This window comes from Sander vitreus, chromosome 2 (assembly GCF_031162955.1).
Source record: "Sander vitreus isolate 19-12246 chromosome 2, sanVit1, whole genome shotgun sequence".
NCBI classification, from domain to species: domain Eukaryota; kingdom Metazoa; phylum Chordata; class Actinopteri; order Perciformes; family Percidae; genus Sander; species Sander vitreus.
Genome location: NC_135856.1, coordinates 18463313 through 18483704, shown reverse-complemented (window position 1 = coordinate 18483704; position 20392 = coordinate 18463313). Strand labels below are relative to the sequence as shown.

The 20392-nt window shown below is 39.9% G+C and overlaps 1 protein-coding gene across 1 annotated transcript in view; it reads right to left on the bottom strand.

Moving 5' to 3' along the window:
* The window catches only part of adgrl3.1 (adhesion G protein-coupled receptor L3.1), a 129041-nt gene that overhangs the window by 92655 nt on the left and 15994 nt on the right, over positions 1 to 20392 (bottom strand). Inside the window, exon 3 of the mRNA XM_078259523.1 lies at positions 7159 to 7324. Within this exon, the coding sequence (XP_078115649.1) occupies positions 7159 to 7318 (160 nt within the window). The 5' untranslated portion in view covers positions 7319 to 7324. The remainder of the gene's footprint in view (positions 1 to 7158; positions 7325 to 20392) is intronic.

Here is a 20392-nt window from a genome sequence, read left to right as displayed (position 1 = left end):
GCTTTGTATCAGTAGAAACCCGGTAGTATTTTCGAATGACCGTGCTTCCCTCCCTCATGTCCCCCTGAGACTAGATTTCTCTGCATTGTGGGTCTAGAAAAAAGCCTCTGATGACGCAAAAATCGTCATTTAGCGTCATCGGAGGCATTTTTGCCCAGAGGCTATGGACTACAGCCAGCTAGTTCCGCATGTTTTCAACCCGCCCATAGGGGGTGTCAGCCATCTTGAAGTCGAGTGTCAGCCATCTTGAAGCTAAGCTAAGGCTCTCTCTTTTCAGCAGCAAACTTTTACAACAATTATGTGCATTCAAACTACCGCACATGTGTACCACCGGGATACATTGGTACAGATCGGGGAATATGCAAGAAACTTTATTACAGACGGAATACTCGACGCACTACGCAAGCTTCGCCTGCAACGGAGACCAGCACCTCAGCCTGCGGTGTTGCTCGATGCCGGTAGCCGGGTAAGGGGACATCAAAAGCGGAAACGCGGACCGAGGGCAGGAGTTCGAGCTAGGTGGAAAGCTAACGCCACCTGTCCCATCCATCCTGCTTGCAAGTGTCTGCTCATTAGACAACAAACTGGACTACGTCCAACTTCAACGAAACCCCCCACGCAGTTCAGAGACTGCTGTTTTTTTGTTTTTGTGGAAACATGGCTGAACAACAGTGTACCGGACTCCGCTTTCCAGCTAACAGGCCTGCTAGCCTTCAGAGCAGATGCTGCTCTGTCAGGTAAGACTCGTGGAGGTCGGCTGTGTTAACATGGACACCAACTACTGCACGGACACCAACTACTGCTTTTATCCAACTACTGCTAACCGCTGGTGGAGTTTGTGACTGTTAAATGCCGACCATTCTACAATACACGCAAAAATGAGCCACAGTGAAACGTTGTTTTTCGCGTATATGGTTGAAATGACAATAAAACACACTTGAGTTGACTTGACTGCCTCTGTCTATGTCTGTAACCAGTAGGCGTGGCTTGGGAGTGGACTCATAGGGAACAGAGTGATAGAGAAAGACAGAGTGGCGACACTCCAATTGGACTCTGTTGTACGTTTTTTGCCGCCAACTTCCGGGGTATGCAGCCTCGAATAGTTCCAAACAATCCATTCTACGTTGTCGGACATCATTCATTTCCATTGCTGGCCGTCGAGTAACTTCTGAGGTAAGTTGATTAAATAGCTACCTCTTTTGAATTTTCAACTGTCTATATTTTATCAGAGGCCCTTTATGATGCATATACTGATCTTTATTTGTATGTGCACAGCATAATTATATATATTTTTAACATAGTAGACGACCAATTGCCTGCTAGTTTGTTAGCTTGACTTTGCCAGCTGTGAAGGTATTGCTACACCAACAATTACGAAGTTCAGTATTGAATCTCTGACAACTTTTATTTAGTTAGTTATTGATGTTGGATTACTAGGATCATTAAAGTTGATTAAGGACGGGTCTTATTTAGGTTTTATCTTTTGAACCTGACGGTGTTAGCTAGTCAGCTGAGTACTGTGTATGATGCTAGTAGGGTTAGCTAGTAGAAATAAGGTTGCGTTTGTTTAATTGTGCCCTGACAGGAAAATGTCTCGGGCTGCGGAAAGACTCAGACTGATGATCAATCATCTTAATCGATCATCTGCCATGATTGTGTCCTTGTGTTCTGCTTGTTTGTTGGATTGTCGGGGGATTATTGGCTGCACAGAACGGAACAGGCTAAGATGTTATCCGACTGCTGTGCACCTAACAGCGGACAGCTCTGGTGGGATAGACCGGGGTCCCGTGGTGTACTGCAGGCCTCTGGGAAAATGAGGAGCAATACAGGAGTCATTTAATGCTAACTATTATTGTTTAGGTCAAGGTCATCTTGAAAGGGCTGTTGGATTACATGTATGAATACAAATTATTCCACAAATAAATTTATCATAAGCCATGATGAGCTTTAAAATGTTTATTACACAGACAGTAGTGTGACTAATGTCTTCCCCAATTTAATTTAAATACTAATTTGGTCTCTGTTAAACATTTGTGTGAACTTCTGGTTAACTAAATTATTTAAAAAAAAAATCTTTTTTGTCTCCTTTCCCCACTGTATTCCTCTCTTCTTAACACTTATATATACACAATATTAGATCCCTGTTCCTTCACTTTGTTCTTGTTTTTCCAGTTAGATACACACACACACACACACACACACACACACACACACACACACACACACACACACACACACTTGTTCTTGGTCTCATTGTTTAATAAAAAAATACTATTTCATTCATTCATCCAAGCGTCATGAGTTGTTATTCTTCAATATATCTTACTTTGTGTATGGCTTAGTCTTAAAATTATCATGGTTGTGTGGTCAACTCATGCCTCACTCAGAAGAAGTTGGCTGGACACTAAATGCTGAATGGACTGTTGCTACTCTGCTTTCTCTATCACTCTCTGACCACGGGTAAGTGAATCGGAATTACAAGCAAAATCAAGGAAATCCAATAGTCCAGATGTGCAAAAAAGAACATCTTGAATCGTCTTTAACAGAGATGTAGTAAGGTAAAAGTTAAGGTTAAGCCACTAAAGCCAGCAGCCTAGTGCTTCCCATGCTAACACGAATGTGAAGCTTTCCCTCAAACTTGTGTTTTCATTTATACTGTATTTACCATTCAATATCGCAATCGCTGCTGTCAGTCCCATAGAAGAACATGACAGTGCGGCGTGTGTTTGGAACTATACAGGCTTACATGAACCACGTGACCACCCCACTAGCGAGATCAAAGAGTGTCTCAACTCTTCTCTCTCTATGGCTCTGGTAGGGAAGCAAAGCAAGTGCATTCTGGAAGTTGTTGTCTTTCAGCCACATGAGCCAAAAATACATTGTCTGGCTTTTCTCGGTCTATAAGGCACCAACTTCTAAAAAAAAATTCACATTTCTACTAAATAAATGACCCAATTTAATACATATCCATCTTTCCAGCGGTGAAACATCCCTTTAAGCACATATTCAGATAGGATGTTTGTCTTAGTAGTGGCTAAGAATTTGAAGGACTTTGTTTTGTATGTGCGTAGGGGAGTGCTGAGGGCAGTGGGTCATTATTGTGTCAATATGAGTATTAGTTTATTAGTTTCTCAATGGCATTATGTCCGCCTTCATGAGCATGAATGTAAATTTTGAAGAGAGGGTTAATTGAAGCGTGAGGGGATCAATACACCGTATTGTAAGGCATTTGTCTAGACTGGCTTTGGATCAGGTGTCTTACAGTGTTGCCTTACAGGGTCCCCGCTGGGCATAAAGAGAACATTATGACACAAACACACACACGCACACACGCACACACACACACACACACACACACACACACACACACACACACACACACTCACACACACACACACTCACACACACAATTCCGATAAGGGTCTATCTGTATTCCAATTAAAAGCCACTCTGCCTTCATAAGCAGCAGTAAATGCTGTGACTTGCTCACACTGCCCTGTCTCGTTTGTCACCATTTAATTTATCTATTTATATCAGCTGTCTCACCTATAAAACATGCACTGTGTTAACCTGCCTCCAAAGAACTCAATCCGCACATATTTCTGTCACTTTTTTTTTTTTTACAAACAAGCATGTGCAGTCACACAGCACCTCTTGTTACAGACACATAGTATGCACATAATCTCTCGCACATACGGTCCGTGGCAATATTTAGGCCTCTGTCTTTGCACACATGCAATAACGTGTGAGCTGGAGCAAGTGCATGTTAATGTGTCTGTCATTAGTTGTGTAAGTGGTGACAGAAAGTTGGCAGCCACAGACAGTACAGACAATCTTATTCAGACACTCTCATTGCCTCAGGGGGCTGAAACAAAAGGATATTGATTTTTACATTTGGGCCAAGAACAAGAGAGTGGCGAAAAGAGGTTGATAGATGGAAAGACGGAGAGAGAGGGTGAGATGGAAGAGGAGAGAGATTTAAAAGGTGATCTTTCATTTGAACTGCCAAAGCATTTGACCAGTGCTGGTGTCTGTAATGTGGGTCTTCTGAGTTAAAAAAAAAACACCACCACATTTTTGAAGCATGAAATATATTTTAAAGGATAAGGCTGGCAATATTCTATGTTTTTCTTTCTGTCAATAAATGTCATGATTAAAAACAAAACCAACAACAATGTGATCCTACTAAAAAACTGCATGTAAACCTGATATAGCTTTTTCCTCTACGCTACAGAGCTCCATTGTTGTCCAAAAACTATTTATGTCCAGTATGTAAAGATAACTGCTCACCACATGAAGGCTTGTTGGACTTAATGTATGATAGGCAAACCATTCACACAGTCTGTGTGAATGGTTTTATTGCGATTGAGGCCAGGGACCCTCTTCCCTTGGGACTATTGAAAAAAAGATCCTGACTTAAAAGTTGCCTCAATAATGAATATTGCACAGATGTTTTTCCTGTCATCGAAAAACTATAAACATTGTACTATGTACTGTATTTTGAAATGTATTATTCCACAGCTCTGAATAGACCCTGGCAAATACACTATTTACTCCTCTTTGAGTAAAAATGGCTAAAAACTACAATGCCTAGCTGCTTTAAGAAATCACTTTTATTAAAATAAAACCATTGTTTTTAGTAGGAATAAAAAGCCATGGGACTGAGTTTCACAGACAGGGATGGAGAGTTTTGAGAAATGGACTGATATATTGTTGGTTATTGTTTTTTCATAGTATTTCTTGACAAGAAAAATATATAACAACAGCCTTACCTTTAACACTTGTGAAATGTCCACAGTTTGTTTAAGGTCCTCTGCAGTGATGTTTAGCACAATCCTAGCATTTTTACATGATCAACAAGTCCACTCTATCTGGTTAATCCGTGTCCATGCCAAAAAAACATGTTTTTGTGATTTTTGTACAAAAATCCATGCTTTCCTATTATCTTTTATTTGTCTTCACATAACCCTGACATAGTGACAAGACACTGCTCAGTGAAGAAGAAGGAGTGCTTGCTGCTGTGTGTCCTCAAGCTAAACTGTCTTTGTTTCAAATAATCCTTGCTAAGTATAAATAGCATAATTTGCATACGTCGGCTTATTCTTTAGACACTGATGCAAATACCTTTGACTGAAACTCATCTCTTGGTGTTAAAGCAAAGCCCTTGGTGTTTGTGTGTTTGAGTGGCTGCCTGTGAGCACTTCCTGTGTGTGCAAGTGTGTTTATGCGTGTGTGTTTTTAAGGAAGATCTATGTCCCTGTGGGTGTACAGTATTTCGGCATTTAAAGTATATCATCTGTGCACATGCATGTCAGCAGGCATGTCAAAAGCAGGCCAAAATGCTAGACCCCACAACTTTAAAGGGCTGTTTGAGGGTTATGACTTGGTTTTAGGATTAGGGTTAGAATTAGGTTATGGTTAGGGTTAGGGTAAGGGTTACGGTTAGGCATTTAGTTGTGATGGTTAAGGTTAGGGTAAGGGGCTAGGGAATGCATTATGTCAAGGACTGGTCCCCACAAAGCACAGTGTGTGTGTGTGTGTGTGTGTGTGTGTGTGTGTGTGTGTGTGTGTGAGAGAGAGTGTGTGTGAGAGTGTGTGTGTGAGGGAGAGAGAGAGAGAGGTCTAGACAATTCTCAGGCAGCCATAAAGCTTAGTTGCTCGGTGAAGCATGATAATTAAGGTTAGCTTTGGCGACAGGAGAAAAGAGTCAGACAGTGGAGACTTTGACATGTGGAAATACAGAGACATGTCAGTCAGGGTGAATGTATATTGGTGCATGAGTGGGTGGATGGGAAATGCAGATGTGTAAGGGACAATAATATTATGTGATGACAATGGAACAATTGTGTCATTGCTGTCACATATCTGAAGGACAGTTTCTGTATATGTGTTTCAGTACTGACTGTGTCAGAATCTGTCCATCTTTAATGTATCTTAAGTTCTAAGAGAGAGGTGTGTGTGTGTGTGTGTGTGTGTGTGTGTGTGTGTGTGTGTGTGTGTGTGTGTGTGTGTGTGTGTGTGTGTGTGTGTAAATGCTTGTAATCTTTCCTCACAACAGTGTGATTGACAGCAGCCATTAATAGGATTAAGTCCAAGTGGGGCAGAGCGCCCTGTAGGAGTCTTCAAAGCCCACTGTCACAGGGGAGAGGAGGAAACATACAGACAGCCTACTGGGGCTGCATCTGCACTGTGCATGTTTAGTGTAAATGTGTGTGTGAGACGGAACGTATACGAGCTAAAAAGTGTTATAGATGTACACTGCCATAAGATAGAGGATATGTAAATGAGTTAGTGAGTTAAGTGTTTCCTTGGTTTTGCAGCTACAGTGTTTCTAACAAGTGCTTGGGTGTGTGGGGGTGGATGAGGAGTCAAGCTGTACAGTCATTACTTCAATTTGTGGTTGTGGGCATATAAAGTAAATCTGAACTAAACTTTCTAGTAAATCACTGCAAGTATAAATGTGTTTCTATGTGATACATTCCTGCTAGTGTGTGCAGATTCATTCTGAGTGACCAGAAAAAAATGCAACTTATTACTGCAGCGCTGCAACAAATACTATCGTTTTGCTGTAAAATCCTTTATCTTAGCATACATTTTAACTTGTCATAGCAGGAAAAGCACAGGTGTTACTAATGACATTAACGATGGCTCTGTTCTTTTCAAGCATCCCAGTAAGCCGTGACAGTGTGACAGTGAGCCAGCATGCACAACACCGGGACCCTGAAACTGAAGCAGACAAATGGATATCAGCCATTGCTAATTTTGTTATTTACATCCGTGCTTTTCCTACTGTGACATGTCAGAAACCCTTCCATGAAAACTGAGATGATCCCGTGCAGCTTCACAGTGAGGACGGGAGTGTTGCATGCAATGTCTGGGGATAATGTTAAGCTAGTTGTTGATGGTCAGTAGATATGTAGGCTGGCTACAAGTTAAGCCACAACATCTCATTTTATCTTTCCACATATTGTAGTGAATAATTGATTGCAATTTTCAAGTAATTTGCCCACACCTATTCTATGCATAAAGGTGCACAAATATTAGAAATACTGCACAATATAGTATAGTCCAACAAAACAGCACTACTAACAGCAGCCTACAAAATGCAGCCTGGATGTAAATGTGTTTACTTCTGTACTGTGTGGTGTTGAATCTTACCAATGGCGATGGGAGCAAACAAGGTTGAGACGAAGAGCAGGCATCTGGTCCACATGACGTCTGAGGTTGACCTGGAAGTAAATATGGAGGTACTTCCTGCTGAGCCCAGACGGTCTTGTGGCGAGCTGTTTTTCTCACAGCTCAGTGTTTCGGACACCATACAGGCCTGCAAAATTGACACACAGAGAGGATTTGTTCACTTGGATGCTATACCTAAACAAGTTAAGATGCCTTATCTCTGTGTATTGGACATTTACAGGTGCCTATGCTCTCTGTATAACACAGACTGTATTTGTCCTCCTAAAAAGCTCAGCTGCTGATGCAAGTATATTAGCAACCATTAGACTTCTAATAATGTATTGCTAGTAAACTGTGAATTTTTACAATTTCTAACGGACAGTTTACCAAGCGCTTACAACAGAAAACCAACAGCAGCATTCTCTGAAATTGCATCTGTAAAAAATATATTTCAAACAACAAAGCAGCTTCCTGATCATTACTGATAAACTTTATTTTTCTCTGACATCCTGTTGCTCTATTTAGTTATGGTAGATTGATGGTTTAACAAACAGCACTTTACTAAGGTCAATGCAGCTTCCTGTATACATGTCACAGTAGACTAGACAGTAGTCAATATTTATCTTTAACGATGCTAAGAGAAATACAGAGAGCATGGAATGATTAAGAAGCATAACTCAAATGGTTGTTATTATCAAAACCCTATAGCCTATCACAATATAATGTAACTTTCTAGAATAATAATATAAAAGGAAAATGAACATTAGATTAAAGTATACTATAAATAGACATGTTAATAAAAAGTATGAGATAAGGTTGATAATCATTAAACTGAACCCTTAATTATGCATGTATGCACACTGTTAAATGGCAAACATTGTACAATACGTAACTGACAATAGCTAAAGAACTGTTTCTAATTCCACAGGCATTTGTTTTAAATGCAACCAAGAACTTCAGCCATCATTAAGTTGTTCTCAAATTGTCTTTTTATTATCTTTAGAGACTAAAATTATCTCACATTATTCTGTAACTGTTTCTAAAGGAATCAAGAGCTGTTCTGATTTTTAGAGCATTTACAGCTCCATCACATGCTGAGATGATACTAAATATGAAAATGTGTATACATGCATATTTCACAAGGCAACAGACCATATGCTGAATAATCCGTGAGCAACAAATATGTGAAGGAAATGCTAAACTAGATGCTAAATGTTGACCTTGTAGAAGGAAAAATAGAAAAACACAATAAAAATGGTGCTTAATGTTTGCATAATCATGCTGCTGTCTGTATTGGGTTTCACTTCACTTGGAATTCCACATCAGCATCAAAGTGTGAAATGTATTGATGTTCCAATCTAATTGTTCATTTCATGGTCTATCAGCGATAAACAATTAATAAGAGGATGGTCTCTGAGATTAGTTATAGCAGTGACAGACTGGTAAGCATAATTTCTCCTTCTTTTTTCTATACTGATTACAGTAAGCTGACCAGCATCGTTCAATCAATTGCTCGCCTCAACCGACAATTAGCTCAAATCACTTTCTTTCTGCACCCACAAATTCACTTTATAACTATGAAAAAAAGAATATTTAACAATTTTGACTCTGAGTTGTGTGTTTGTATCATCTTGTATAAGTCTGTTGCATCACAGTAGTGCATTTATGCCCATTTTAGTCATTATGCAATCGTCCTAGTTGATGTTGTATAAACATAATTTTTCATGAGAGTAGTTCAAAGGTAACAGCAGTCATATTTTGTGCCTAAATGTTCACTGTTCTCTAGGGAACCTATACCCAGCTCCAAATAAACAGCTGTGTGTGTGTGTGTGTGTGTGTGTGTGTGTGTGTGTGTGTGTGTGTGTGTGTGTGTGTGTGTGCGCGTGCGTGCATGCGTGTGAGACTATAGAAATTTGCAACAGCCAGGGACAGATGGAGTAAAGCTGACAGCCAGAGCCATGGGAAATACATCTTGTGTAACAGAGACTATTGATCAGTGTGACCATATCATTTTGGCCCAGCACTAAGACAATAGCCAGCTATCTCCATCATAGGGTGACCAGATGAGAATGGGTAAAATTAACATGAATTTCAAAACTCTGCACCAAATTTTTTAATTTTTTTTTATTCAGGAACTCAACTGTCTGTCATGTTAACCCGAAAATACAAATAAAAAAATCATTAAAATCATGAACTCAAGTGTCATTATGAAACAAACAAAACAAACACAATGACTGCGCTTTAATATCAGCCTACGTACTGTTGCAGCCAATGAGCAGCCGACGGGAGCTGGCTGCAGGACGACTCAGTCACTATGAACAGTTTTTAATGTTCTATCAGACAACTCGAGAGTCTGCTCTTGAGACTTTGCTCAAATTTTACAACTGCTTTGATTTCGGGACTGTCCCGAATTTTTCGGGATGTCTGGTCACCCTACTCCATCATGCCATGCTGTGGAGGCAAATAGCTGCTTTGGCACAGTCTCTCCCTTATATAATTTTGGAAAGCCACAACTACTGCTATAGGAATACCCAATTTTATAAAACCTGTCAGAATGACATAGACCTTTCCACAACCACCAGAGATGTACAATATATGCATAATGCATCTTCTGAATATCTACAATGACAAAAAGCCTCATGCTGCAGACAGGACAGATGGACAGATATACCCAGAAGGATATGTACACTGCAAAATCTGAATTATGTGGGAACAGACTCATACCAGAGACAAACAGGATGATAAGAGCTGTGTAGTAATCTGGGGTTTTATTGACTCTGTTTATCCTTGAAATTGAAAATCCATTTAAAATTATTGTGATAAAAAAACAAAAACAATCTTAGCTAAGTCAGACCGGTTGTTGGAGAAAATTATTTTTGCATTCCAGCATAAAATCGTCAAATAATGATAATTTTCTAGACTTTTAATTTGTAGCTCTGAATAGTGTAAATATATTTGTATCACCTGGAAAGTAATTATTTTGGTTCATGTACAATATTCAACACTGACCTAATTGTAAGAAATATCATGGAGACTTTAAAATCCGAAGTTTTTTTAATGTGACCTCTATTTAACCAGCCTGGTCTCTTGATATCAACATCTATTTTCCAATAAAGTGCTGGTCAAAATGGCAGCACACTTTAGTTTTGTTATACCAACCAAAAACAGATCGGACAGAAGGAAGACCAGTAAGAGAAAGGTGGTTTGGATCACCTCAGGAGTTCTATCAAATCCTCTTCAAAAGAATCTTGAATGCTGCACTTACAAACATATTCAACTTTCTCAATAGCAGGTGGTGCAACTGATTCAATGAAGAGTGACTTTATACGTGCTAACAGTTCCTGACAAATCCATAATGGTACCAAAGTGATAGAATCACGATAGACTTTATTCTTCTCCCCGCTTAAACAACTCAACAAGCTGCCCCATTTTGATTGATTGGTCCCTAATTCGGTTGAACATGAGCAATCTGACCAGCTGTCCACAGCTAGACACGGGAGGCATACACTGACATATGGCTGGACGCCACAGCATTCCACTGTTCCATAATTCAAAAGCTATTCCATCACCCCGTATGCTGCACCACCATCTCCCATCAGTTAATTAACCCTCTCATTTCCACCATGCTCATGGTGCCTTTACCAGACAATAGTTGCGTGACAGCCTCGAGCAGTCTAGGACCATAATTCAGCAGGGTGGCATACTCCCATATGCTCAGATAATAACGTAAAAATATATTCCATCTACAGAGTCCACAATGCATAGACAATGGTCGCCCAAAGCATTGCCTGTTTCTCTAACCTGTTTTAGTCTATTATCTTAATGTGTTGATTGGTTAATATATTATGAATAAACTGCCAGTAATGGTGCTAATTACCAGAACATATGCGTTGTGTTTGCACCCCATATTCATCAGATGATCATGCACATAAGGTTTGGCAAACATCATATGCCCCGTCTGAACCCACTCACTGCTGAAATAATGAAATAATCGAGCCATATATTTTCATATTTTCATATATCAAATCAATATTTCCTAGTTATATCCCATCGGAGACCCTCCCTGGCAGATAACCAGCATCTGCATAAAACTGAGCAAAACATCAACTAATAAGCAGGATCAGACCAAAACAAATAGCCATCCCTGGATCAAAGTCCTCTACTTGCTGTTTCTATCCATCTCTGCCAGTTATTATATCTGCTCACTAGATGTCAAATTATTCCAGAAACATAAACTTGCATTTTTGTTCCTTTCAGACTATTTTGCCACCAAAGTTCATAGTATATAAAACTCACAACATCTGTGACAAAAAAGATTTTTAATTTATATTACATTAGTGTGAATAGAAAAGTTCATTATTTCTCAACAAGAACCAATTATTTAGTGTTTCTATGTTCTATATTTTCCTGCCCTGAATTTTCATTTCCTACAGGGTCGGCATTAACAGAGTTGTTGCCGAGGCCACTACTCTCAGAAACTATATTGCATGCATCCATGAACTAATTGATGTTGGGCTGAATCTGTGCACCGTGGCAGCCTAACCCTGTGTGTGTGTGTGTGTGTGTGTGTGTGTGTGTGTGTGTGTGTGTGTGTGTGTGTGTGTAGTCCCTTAACAAGAGAGTCCTGCGTGTCACAGCAGTCCTCATTCGGGGATTCTCTCTTCCACTAATAAGTGCTGACCGTACTGGGCTACCTTGTCAATGCACTTCACACGCACATACACATGCATGCACCCTTACACACCCACACGTTTACACACACACACACACACACACACACACACACACACACACACACACACACACACACACACACACACAGACACATACATGCTTATCAGTAGGAGACCAGATGCCCTGCTCACTCAGCCTCCAGACAGAGTCTGAAATGTGTCCATGCTGCATTAGTAGTTTACCCTGTGTGTATGATTATTAGAATACCATGTGGATGTGTGTTGGAGTAAGTCACAAAAAAATAATAAAAAAACAAATTCTAGTATTTTGTACTCCATCTTTAACTGTATTTACATGTTCTGCCTAATTATGTTATATATATTAATAGTGTAAACAAACAAGGTAGGATTCCTCAGTTGTGACAGTTTTCAGTTTTAAAAGGCAACATGCTCATCATTACTTAAACCCCTCAATTTGAAGAAATTATTTGTTAAAATATTTGTTGACACAGTAAAGTCAGATGAGGCATTTAATGTGTTACACTGATGCATATATTTTCAAATGTTTCTCTTATATATATTTAGTCATACCATTTTTTTTCTTGCAGTAAGCTATAACTGCACAGGAAGAAGCTCAGCCACTTATGCAGTCTTTTTTCCCTTGCCATTTTTCTTCATTAAGTTTTTTCTTCACCTGTTCTTTTCTTCCCCCTCTTTAGTCTCTTCAGTTGTTAATTCTTTGCTCTGTTGGAGAGAACTCGGAGCGGAACAAAGCTCAGGGGGCCATGCAACATGTTCAGTAAAATGGCATGTGTCCGCCAAGCTACGGTAAATTACCTCCAGTTGGCTTGCTAGGGTAGGTTTAACCACCATGGACTCTGTGTGTGTGTGTGCGTGAGTGTGTGCGTGCGTGTGTGTGTGTGAGTGATGGAGAGGGTTGGAATGAGGCTGTGTGGGTGACAGAGTGTGAGTATAGGTAGTGTGGCAAATTATCATCAGCCCAGGTAGACATGCTGGGAGAATTTTGATTGACCATGCACACACATAAACACACACACATACACACAAACACACTCACACAAATTCAGGTAGCTAATTTGGCAGTGAGGAGCTGAAGAGATGACTAATCAGGATAGGACCTGGTGGGAGTATGGCCTGTGGCCTATAATGAGAGACATAAGACACAAGCACATGCATGCACGTGCACACAAGCACATGTGCACACACTCGTAGCGCATATGCACAATGCAAACAAAGACACACACATACAACAAGCATATACACACTGAAACGTGATTTTGAATAGAGGACCCGCCCTCATAATTGCCCTGCAGACGGTGATACTAATTAGCAGCAAGTGTCCCCTCGGTGTGACCAGAGGCTCAGGAAAAACATACTGCCAACTCCCAACATGTCTTGACATGTCGGCCACAACATGTATCTGTACTGTTGCATGTGCTGTGCTGTTTTGGGAAGGGGGGAGTTCGCATATTGTCCAAGCCCCCTCGAACCACATTAAAATCACAATAATTAATGAATCAATGTCACATGTTTGTGCTGACCAAATCTTAATTCAACAAGACAAACAGTCATGTCAGCTTGTGTCTCTCATTTTGAATATATACATTTAACTGGTACAGCCAGATGCTGTATGGCTGCCGCTCCCACTGGCTATTTTCTGTGTGTGTGTGTGTGTGCGTGTGTGTGTGTGTGTGTGTGTGTGTGTGTGTGTGTGTGTGTGTGTATGTGTGTTTGCTTGCTTGCGTGCATGCGTGCGTGCGTGCGTGCATGCATGTAGTTGAGGGGCTGGTCCACTTACTGTAGGAATGTGCACAATTGTTACCATGCCCTGAAGACAAGTGGCCTAGCTGGCAATTTATTTCATACAGAGCTGGTTATAAATCTTTTGTGTGGCTTAACAGCAAAGAACTGCAGAGTGTAGCCTTAAAGGTATAGGTCACCCCTACATCAGTGTGACATGTTTTGGTCATTGTGGTCTCAATTCAAAATCCTCAGTGAAAAATGAATGGAGAGAGTGAAAGCAGTTTAGCACTGTCTAGTCATATGTAGTATAATGATTGATTTTTGTAATCCCCTATTTGTTGGTTTTAAATTTCTCATTGCACCTTTATAAAGCTTTTTAAAATCATTTAATCGAAGCATTTATTTTGTTTTAACATGTCGGGGATAATGGACTGTGACGGAGCAGAGCAACGCTGTATCCTTTGCATTTAGCATGGGAAACATTTTTATTTTAAAGAGATCTATCCCTTTAAAATCATTTCATCTCTTGGCTGCACACCTCTCACTCTATGTTAGACATTCTATGCCAATCAGAAAATTGCGTCTGGGGAGGTTCTGGCTTTGACCGGACTGCTGTTTCCACATGGCTGCCTCTGGCTGCTCTGAGGACGCTCCTAGAAATCCGATGCACTGAAACCACCCTGAAAATCCACCACCAACAACCTCGTCTGTAAGGCTCTGCTGTTTTGATTCCTCACCGCCTGGCGGCTAGACACCATGCTCTGTTCTGCACTGAACTTTCTAATGCTCCATTCTAATCAACTCTAAGCGCCCTCCCTCCCTCATGAGACAAGACAGGCGGAGTTGTGCAAGGGATAATGGAACGAGGAGAGAGGAGGAGGGGGGAGGTGAGGAGATGAAGAGGATATGAGATGGGGAGGAAGATAAAGGAGGAGATACATACATGAGGTCAGGAAGGAAAAAGACTGAGAATGATAGAGATGGAAAGATGGGATAAAGGAGGAGTTATAGAGGGATGGAGACAGAGAGGATGGAGGGAGGCAGCGAGGGAGAGAGTGAGTGCCAAAAGTGGTCAGAGTGAGTCGAGGAGAATCTTAAAGCAAGTTGATAACCTAAGGCATTTATCCTCTCTGTACCCTCAGTACTGTCAAATACTTGGACAAAGATTCATAAAACAAAAAAAACTTACAGATATCATATAGTGCTATAAATATTTTATGAATTGAATGTAACGGGATAAATATGTATATTCAATTAAAATGGTGCACCTGAAAATTGTACTTCCCTACAAAGCAGAAACTAGCCACATATGTGCACAACCCTAAGATAAAATCGGAATCTGACTTTTTGACATCTGTTTCACTATATAAAATGATCATGCAATAGAAATGTAAAATTAAAAAAACATGTAAAAATACAGGTGAAACTAAACTGCAGTGACAGCACTGCAGCTAGTTAAAGCTAGCCGGAGCACTATCACAGCTAGCCTTAGCTAAAGCTAATTTACAGACTTTTTTACAGACAATCTGATTCCTGTTGTTGTAATATCAATTTTGATGCTCTATCATTTTAGTAATTGGGTTTGTTATACCACATACATGAGGCAGTAGCTAAATCTTAAATTATTGTTATAATGGAGAAAAAAAGTCACGCCAGAATGAATTAGAACTAAACTAGTCCCGCTTAATGCTAACTAGCCTAGCTTCGATGCCCTTTAAATTGTCCAAACAGAGAGTAATATCTGATTTTAACTACTTTTTAGTGTTTACACTTCAGGAACCTTTTTTTCAACTCTACTGTTTCTGTATAACTGTTGTCTGCCTTTGTAAGGCACTATCATATTGCATTATTGTTATTTTAAAGTGGCCATATTATGCTCATTTTCAGGTTCATAATTGTATTTTGAGGTTGTACCAGAATAGGTTTACATGGTTTAATTATCCAAAAACACCATATTTTTGTTGTACTGCACATTGCTGCAGCTCCTATTTTCACCCTGTGTCAGGTCTCTGTTTTAGCTACAGAATGAGACATCCTACTTTCTGTACCATCTTTGTTGGGATTCGCACATGCGCAGTAGCTAGGTAAGGCTCACAATTGCTAGCTAGCTGTTTCTCTAACTGCAGTCAGTACAAGCCAGGATTAGCCGGGAGACTTCTTTTAAACGAGGGCGCACTTCCAACTTTGTGTAGATTACCTACAAAATAGGGACATGTAAGTAGTTCTTTTGTAGATTATGGTGAACTTGTGTGTGTTGAAGCAGTGTTTTGCCATTGAGAACGAGGGGGCTAACCGCTAGCATGGTTTAGCCCCCTCGTTTCGGCTAGTGACGTAGAAAACCCTGCAGATTTTGAACAGCTCATCCAGAGACTGAAGGCAGGACACATTCAGAAACCCGTATCTCACTCACTTTTTCCAAGTTTGTATGCATGTGGAAGCACCAGAGACACAAAATAACACCCCAAATCCCAGAAAAAGTTTTTTTCATAATATGGGCACGTTAAGCAAATTTCATTGTAGCAAATTACTCATTAATTACTAATTCTCATTTGTCATGTTAGAGTAGGTTGACCCATGCGAGAATCATCGGCTGATGACAAAGCAAGAAAAAAAAAGCAAAAACAAACAAATGAGTGCGCAAAACAAACAACTGTAGACTACCACATGAAAATACACACACAAGCACCCAGTCATACATATGCCCACGCACGCATGTGCAGCCTTTCAATTCTGTGTGGCAGTGCAGCCGACTATCCCATAAGGGGGAAGTTAATGTTTTACAAAACTGCCTCTGATACAATCAATTATGTCAGCTGGCGATGCAGTGATGTTGATTCCACTGCCACTACTGTTGTTTTCCTCCCTTTGATTCATCTGTCTTCGTCTTCGAGCCACCCTTTCTCTCCCCCATCACCATCTCCCTCTCTTCCTCTCTGTCACTGTGCTCTGAACCCAGTACTGTCACAATGGATCCGTCAAAGCCATGCCTTAAAGCCAGCAGCAGAGAGAGGCAAAGTTTGTGTGTGCGTGATTGTGTTTTGCGAGAGAGGGAGAAGGAGAAAGTTGTCCTGTACAGTACATAGAACAGCCAGCTCAGCAGTGAATGATGCTGCATCCAAGAGGAGGCAGACAAACAGGCAGGACACGACACTCGTGGCCTAGATTTATCCCTCATGAAAGGGCCAGGCTTGGTTAGCAGTAGAATACACTGACATGTTTACATGCCTACACTTGTTTTGTTAGCTTTTTCTTCAATTTATCAATAATTTTTTCAGTTCCTTTTTCTTCCTCCATTTATTGTTATCCCCATGTTGTTATCCCTCATCTAGTCTTGTTTACTTATCTGCCTTTAACTTCCCTCTCGCTGGCTTTTTTTTCTTCTCTCATGCTGCCTCCTCTGTCCCTTCTATCATCCGCCCTGTCAAACCATCTCCCTCTGGTGCTCTGTTAAAGAAGATTTAAAATGTTTGCCGTCTTCAGGTCCTCTACACTCATTGTTCTCCATTTCAAAACCATCTCACATTAAAAACTCATGAAGATTGTCAGGACCTAGATAATGAGATTTCTACTAAGGCAATATGTTTTTTTCTTTTCTTTCCCATATGCCAGATAGATCCTACGGAGACCCGGAAGGGTCACAACGAGATTTTTTCAGGGGACTACTTTCGCGTTACCTTGCAATATGTTTTGCATTCTCTCGCAATATTTTGCGTTCCCTCCCAATATGTTTTGCATTCCCACGCAGTATTTCGCATTCCCTCGCAATATGTTTTGCATTACCTCACAAAACTTTTCTTCTTCCATTCCTTCTGAGCCATGTGTCTATTTCCACTCAGCTGCCCAGCGCAATGAATCAGCTCGTTGCATTTTACTTTGAGCTGGGAATTATGCTGATATACTGCTCAATGGGCACATTCGTATCTCATATAGTCAATAGCCAATTTCTTAAATGTATAAAAAAAAAAAGAATATCAGAGGTTCGCATGATGTGGTGATGAACCAACACTGAATTATCATAGAATCTGCAGCTCCCTAGTAGTGTTACAAAGAGAGAACGTTAGTTCAGGAACAAAAACGTGTAAATACAGCCTGCACTGTGGTTACAATCAACTATGGCTACAACCCTTCCAGTCATCCTATATGTTCATTTTCTACCTGTAATAGTCTATCTTCCTGTAGATTATACTCTGTGGGAAAAATCTGTTTAATTACATCAACAGTAACATCACAGTCTGGTGTTTGCATGTGGGCTGTAAGTGACGTGTGAAGTAGCGACCAGATGTGAGCTGATGTGATTTGACTTAGTTTACGGCAGTTTTCTTCTAATCAGCCACAAATGACACATAAGAAAGTGAACTTAACTTAAGGCAAAATAAAGGTATTGTCTTCTGAACTCTCAGGGTTTTGTCTGACTAAAGGCTATGCCCGATATGGCATTACATTCTTATAATAACAGCCTAATTAGACATAATTAAACTGTTTAGGTTGGTAAAAGTGTCTAAGTCTACAATTTGGTAGCATGGCATCTACTGTAATGCATTTGGGATCTAATAGCATTGTATTTGATTTCAAATGAGATAAAATGGTGTCTTATAATAATTCACAAGTATTAGGATATTTGGTTTTAAATTTATAGTGTCTAATTTGGGTTAGACACTTTGGGTCTGTTGCGGCATATTATGCGGTTTCTAATTTAGGTGGTGTCTAAATAAGTTATAGCTGTACGTGTTTGTGTACTGTCTGATAAAGAACATATGTATTTGTCTAATTTGATACAACCATAGAAATAAAATGGACACAAGCTGAGTTAGCAAAACATGAGCGGAGCCTCTATAAAGCTCTGAGGGGAGCTGCAGATTCTCTGATAGTTCGATCAGTAGGCAATAGACCCATTACTCAGGAATGGAAGAAGAAATGTTTTGTGAGGTAACACAAAACATACTGCGAGGGAACGCAAAATATTGGGAGAGAACGCAAAACTTAAAAATATCGGCGTGACCCTTCCGGGGCTCCGTAAGATCCCAGTAGTTTCCTAGAAATATCAGCATATCTCCGAATCAGCAAATTAAAGTTTGAATGAAGGTCTGAATGTAGAGTCCACTGATTCAGTAAACAAAGAAAAGAAGTGATTTCTGCATAAGACATTAGACCCAAACCTTTGCCTCTTGCATTACAGAGCAGATATGAACTGTGTATATCACAGTCCTGAAATATTTATTCAAAAAGACCTTTCCGGGGCGCTTACTGGGCCCTGTTCTTAATTTAATAATGCATAGGCACCAACACTGGTTTATAAATATAAAAGGAGGCACTTAACACTGGATTGTCCAACTACTGAGAAAATGGCATTGGAAATACAGAGAGCTATACCAAAGAGGAGAGTACATTCATTTCCACACTGTCACCTTGACTCCTGCGTAAGAAAATAAGCTGGTGGACAAAACAAGGAAATAAAGTGAAAGAAAAAATATGGTGGAGTAATATTAACACTACAATCTCTTTAAGTCACTTTGGCTGCTGAGCGATGATGTGCGTAAAATGTCTCATGACAGATGTCCACAGTGATATGGGAGTATTTGTCAGCAAACACTTTTGTTAGCTAATACATTTTCACTTCTTTTTCAGAAACAAAATCGCAAATCTAAACTGAAGAAGAGATTTTCCTCAAAGCTTACTGGGATTGAAGAGGTGCAGCGGTGGTGATTCAGTGCGAGGAATGTACCTGGAACATTAAAATATAAAAAAACAAGACATCACTGTTCCCTGCTGGGTTGAGGATGAGCTTTACTTTTCAGTGTGCAGGGTGAAAAGAAATTGGCAAACCCTCATCAGTCTAATGGAGAAAGCTATAAATAGTATTCCTGTGTTATCAAAACACATGTTAAAGACCGATTTTAGAGTCATTCACCTCCAATATGCATCCACTATCTGTATAATGATATTCAGTGGTGTTTGAAAAGCAAGCCTGTTCCGTGATTGCGTGGCAATGTGGTTATTTTCTGCACCGGCACAGACCGCAAGTGTTGCATTTTTGATAAGCTGTATCCATCACTTTTCTGAAATAGCATAAAACGATGATACAATGAGCTGTGACAGGATGTATGGGTGGTGATTTTGAAGCAATCAATGGAGACAGCAAAGGTAAACACAGTGCTAAATGTCAGCTATGGTGATTGCGCTGCCACAATATCATCTCTGCCGGGCGAGAGACCCAAATGACCAAAATCAATAATCTAATCATTTCATATTCAAATCACGCACTGTAGAGGTCTGGATCTTATTGCAGTTTCATATCCCTGGTGTGCTGATGTATTCCAATCAACAAACCAGAGCAGCCATATGTATTGAAAATACAGTAATTCACAGGAGCAGTGGGTGGACCACAAATGTTTCTGTGTATCTCTATTCTGTAATATATTTTTGAAAGTATATGATGCTGGTGATGTACATATAATATGCCACACTCCATATACAGTACATGTTGTTGTTGCTTTACATAATGCTTTTACAATAATACCTAAAAGGGGCGTTACTTAACTTACATAACTGTTCTATTGATATATCTATCTTACATTGCCGTGGCATTTTGCACAATTTGATGTGCTTCAAATAAGTTTTGTATTTTAAAATGACATATAGAATGTTGTATATTACAGTGTATTTATATTCATGTTACAAAGTAGAGAATTGTGAGACAACTGTTCATTTTTAAAAAGTTACAAAGTCCAAAGAAAAGAAAATTAGGGTGTGTAAGACTATGTGCACCCTTGTACCATCAA